This window comes from Colobus angolensis, unplaced genomic scaffold, assembly GCF_000951035.1.
Source record: "Colobus angolensis palliatus isolate OR3802 unplaced genomic scaffold, Cang.pa_1.0 Scaffold223, whole genome shotgun sequence".
Classification (NCBI taxonomy): Eukaryota; Metazoa; Chordata; class Mammalia; order Primates; family Cercopithecidae; genus Colobus; species Colobus angolensis.
The window spans coordinates 126,608-130,390 of record NW_012115411.1 but is presented as its reverse complement, the minus strand read 5'-3'; the positions used below and the strand labels follow the sequence as shown (position 1 = coordinate 130,390).

The following is a 3,783-nucleotide window of genomic DNA, read 5'->3' as shown; positions in this document are numbered from 1 at the left end:
TCAGGGGCGGGGTTTCTGTGGGGAGAATCTCATAGGTGGAGGCGCAGGGACGTGACCCTGCAGGGAGGATTTCATAGCGGAGATTCGGGGGCGGGGCTCCGGAGAATCATAGGTGGAAATTCGGGGGCAGGGCTCTGGAGAATCACAGGAGGAGATGCAGGGCGGGGCTCTGAGGGGAAGATCTCAGGTGGTGATGTAGGGGCGGGGCTTCAGGGGGCGAGGCTCTAAGGAGATGATCTGATGGGTGGAGATGCAAGGGCGTGGCATTGAAGGGCGGGACTCTGAAAGGACATCTAGGTGGAGATTCAGGGGCGGGGTTCTGTGGGGAGAATCTCATAGGTGGAGGTGCAGGGGCGTGGCTCTGTGGGGAGGATTTCATAGGTGGAGATTCGGGGGTGGGGCTCGGGAGACTCACAGGAGGAGACGCAGGGCGGGACTCTGAGGGGAAGATCTCAGGTGGTAACGTAGGGGCGGGGCTTCAGGGGGCGAGGTTCTAAGGAGAGAATCTGATGGGTGGAGACGCAAGGGCGTGTCATTGAGGGAGGGGGCTCTTAAGGGACGATCTCCTGGATGGTGATGCTGGGGCAGGGCTCTGAGGGGAGGATCTCGTAGGTGGAGGTACATGGGCGGGTTTTGGGGGAGGAGCCCATGGGTGAAAGGGCGGGGCTTATGGGAAAGAGGGGAGGCTGTCATAGGTGGAGGTGCGTGGGCGGGGCCTGTGGGGAGGAGCACGTGGGGTGGGAAGGAGCTTGTGGGGTGGGGTCGAGCCGGTGGGATGGAGCCCATGGGGTGGAGTGGGGTGGGGTGGTTCTTGCTGATAGGACCCCCGTTTCTCTTGCCCTGGGTTAGAGGTAGGCACGGTGTGTTTGGAGTCGGGGGTGGGGGAGGGAGGGTGTCCAGGGGACCAATCCGTGTCCAGTCCCCACCCCACTCCCCCACGAGGAAATGCAAATGAGTAAGTCGCTGCATGTGCCAGAGTCTCAAGAAGGTTGATTTTTTTCCCTTGGAAGTCCCTGTAGTCGATGAATGGTTTTCCTTTACGGGTGTTTTCCAAAACGGTCAATCCTTGAAACAGCGGAAGCTCCAAAGTGCTCAGAACAGCGCACCGACCTCTTGCCTCGCTCCTCCCAAAACCTGCCCGTGGTTCCTCAGTAATCCCTGAGCACCCCCAGCTTCCCGGTTCCCTGCTGCGCCCTCCAGGAGCCCAAATTCCACGTAAGGCAGGGTCGCCCTCGTGTCCCGCCGTGGCTCCGGTGTCCTTCCCCTGTCGGATTCCTACTTAGAGGACCTACGGGGCACGGAGTCATATCTGGGGACAAACGCCAGCTGGGGGTGTGTTCTCAGGGGCCATTGTCTCAAGAACAGGAGGAGGCCTCCCTGGGCAGGTGTAGATAGGGGCCCCCGGGCCTACCCCGAAGGGAAGCATCTCTCACGGTGGCCCTTGTGTCCCCGCAGCCGAGTGGCAGGTGGCGGAGGCCACAGCACTGGTGCACACGCTGGACGGCTGGACCGTGGTGCAGACAATGGTCGTATCCACCGAATCACCGGGCAGGAAGCTCGTCTTCGGCAAAGGAAACTTCCAACACCTGACAGGTGGGTCCGTGCAGACCTGCTCCTTCCCTGTCCACTGCTGCGGAGAACATTCGACCCAGACAGGCTGAAGAACGGGCGTCTCGCTGGGCCAGAGGGGAAACGGCCTCTTGGGGTGCCCAGGTGAGCTGGGAGCACACAGCAGTAGGAGTCGGAGGACGCTGAGGCTGCACCTGTGTCGAGACTCGCACCCGGCCATGGAGAGATTTAAACTGGTCAAGGTTAGGCCGGGGCAGTTTTTTAGAGTCCAACAAACAGGGTGGGCAGTGGACCGGCTGTAACCCCACCTGCCCCTGCAGCCCCCAGCCAAATCCTCCTTCTGGGTGGCCCCCGCGCAGTCTCTAAGGCCGGGGTCCTGCATGGGATCCTTGTGCTTCCCAGGTTTTTGACCATCCGGCTTACAGTGCAGAGTGGGGAAGACGCTATTCACTTGCCGAGGTGGGGGTCGGCTTCCCTGGGTCACTTACCCAAGTGGGGGTCGGCTTCCCTGCCCAACTCAGATGCATGTCATCCCGGCCGGGATGTGTTCACACGTCTCTGTGTGTGTCGCACCAGAATGTGTTCACTGTCCGTGTGTCTGTCCACACTGGGATGTGTCACACTGTGTGTGTGTGTCTGTGTCTGTGTGCTCCACCGGCTGTGTCCACCGTGCATGTGTGTGTCTGTGTGTCCTTGTCAGAACGTGCTCACTGTGTGCGTGTGTCTGTCCGTCAGGATGTGTTTACTGCGTGTGTCTCTGTGTATGTGTCTGTCTCTGTTGGGATGTGTTTACTATGTGTGTGTCTGTGTGTCTGTGTGTGTGTCTCTGCGTGTGTGTCTGTGTCTGTCCATTGGGATGTGTTTACTGTGTGTGTGTGTCTCTGTGTGTGTGTGTCTATGTCTGTCCCTGTTGGAATATGTTTACTCTGTGTGTGTGTGTGTGTGTCATGGCCGGGATGTGTTTACTGTGTTTCTGTGTGTCTCTGTGTGTGTGTGTGTGTCTGTGTCTGTCCCTGTTGGGATGTGTTTACTGTGAGTCTGTGTGTGTGTGTCTGTTTGTGAGTCTGTGTGTGTGTGTCTGTGTGTGTGTCTGCGTGTGTGTCTGTGTCTGTCCATTGGGATGTGTTTACTGTCTGTGTGTGTCTCTGTGTGTGTGTGTCTATGTCTGTCCGTGTTGGAATATGTTTACTCTGTGTGTGTGTGTGTGTGTGTCATGGCCGGGATGTGTTTACTGTGTGTGTGTGTGTCTGTCCCTGTTGGGATGTGTTTACTTGTGTGTGTGTCTGTGTGTCTCTGTGTGTGTGTGTCTGTGTCTGTCCCTGTTTTGATGTGTTTACTGTGTGCGTGTGTCTGTGTATGTCTCTGTGTGTGTCTGTGTCTGTCCCTGTTGGGATGTGTTTACTTGTGTGTGTGTCTGTGTTTATCTGTGTGTCTGTGTCTGTCCCTGTCCCGATGTGTTTACTGTGTGCGTGTGTCCCTGCCGGGATATCTTCACCGTCTGCATGTGTATGTGTGTGAGACACACACAGCCCTAGAGACACACCCTCTCCCACACCGACTTCCTGGATCCTGGGTCTCGTGCTCAGGAAGTCGGGGACGCCTGTGACCTGGGCACTCCAAAGGGCATCGTGGGCTCATCCCGCAGTCCAGGGACCTGGATGGCCACAGCCTGTGACGGGACCCCCTCTTTCTGGTAGAAAAGATCCGAGGGTCTCCAGACATCACGTGCGTCTTCCTGAACGTGGAGAGGACGGCAGCCCCGACCAAGGTACCACAGAACGTGGCTTGCTGTGCTTGTCCCTGTATTCCGCGTGATGAAAGAGTGGATGCCACAGTGTCCCGCCAGGCGGGGGACAGACGGTGACACGGTGGGGTGAAGCCGTGACACACGTCCTCCTTCCTCTCAGGTTGGCCACCAGCGCCTGGCCTTCCCCTGTGGCTTCTCAGTTGCTCTCTCTCCTTTTGTAGAAAGAACTGGAAGCCGCCTGGGGTGTGGAGGTGTTTGACCGCTTCACGGTCGTCCTGCACATTTTCCACTGCAACGCCCGCAGGAAGGAGGCCCGGCTGCGGGTGGTCCTGGCAGAGATCCCGCTGCACAGGTATCGTGATGGGGTACCCGGGCCCCTCCGTTCTGTACTCACCTGTAGGTCATTCTGAGGGTACGTGAGGAAGAAACGCATCGTGGGGGGCCGGGCGCGGCAGCTCAGGCCTGTC

The 3,783-nt window shown here is 58.3% G+C and overlaps 1 protein-coding gene across 1 annotated transcript in view; it reads left to right on the top strand.

Moving 5' to 3' along the window:
• Positions 1-300: 300 nt before the first annotated feature.
• The window catches only part of LOC105513129 (putative GTP-binding protein 6), a gene marked incomplete at its 3' end in the record, with an annotated part of 129,901 nt that continues 126,418 nt past the window's right edge, over positions 301-3,783 (top strand). Inside the window, exons 1-4 of the mRNA XM_011943962.1 lie at positions 301-339; positions 1,456-1,593; positions 3,267-3,337; positions 3,538-3,681. Of these exons, the coding sequence (XP_011799352.1) occupies positions 1,524-1,593; positions 3,267-3,337; positions 3,538-3,681 (285 nt within the window). The remainder of the gene's footprint in view (positions 340-1,455; positions 1,594-3,266; positions 3,338-3,537; positions 3,682-3,783) is intronic.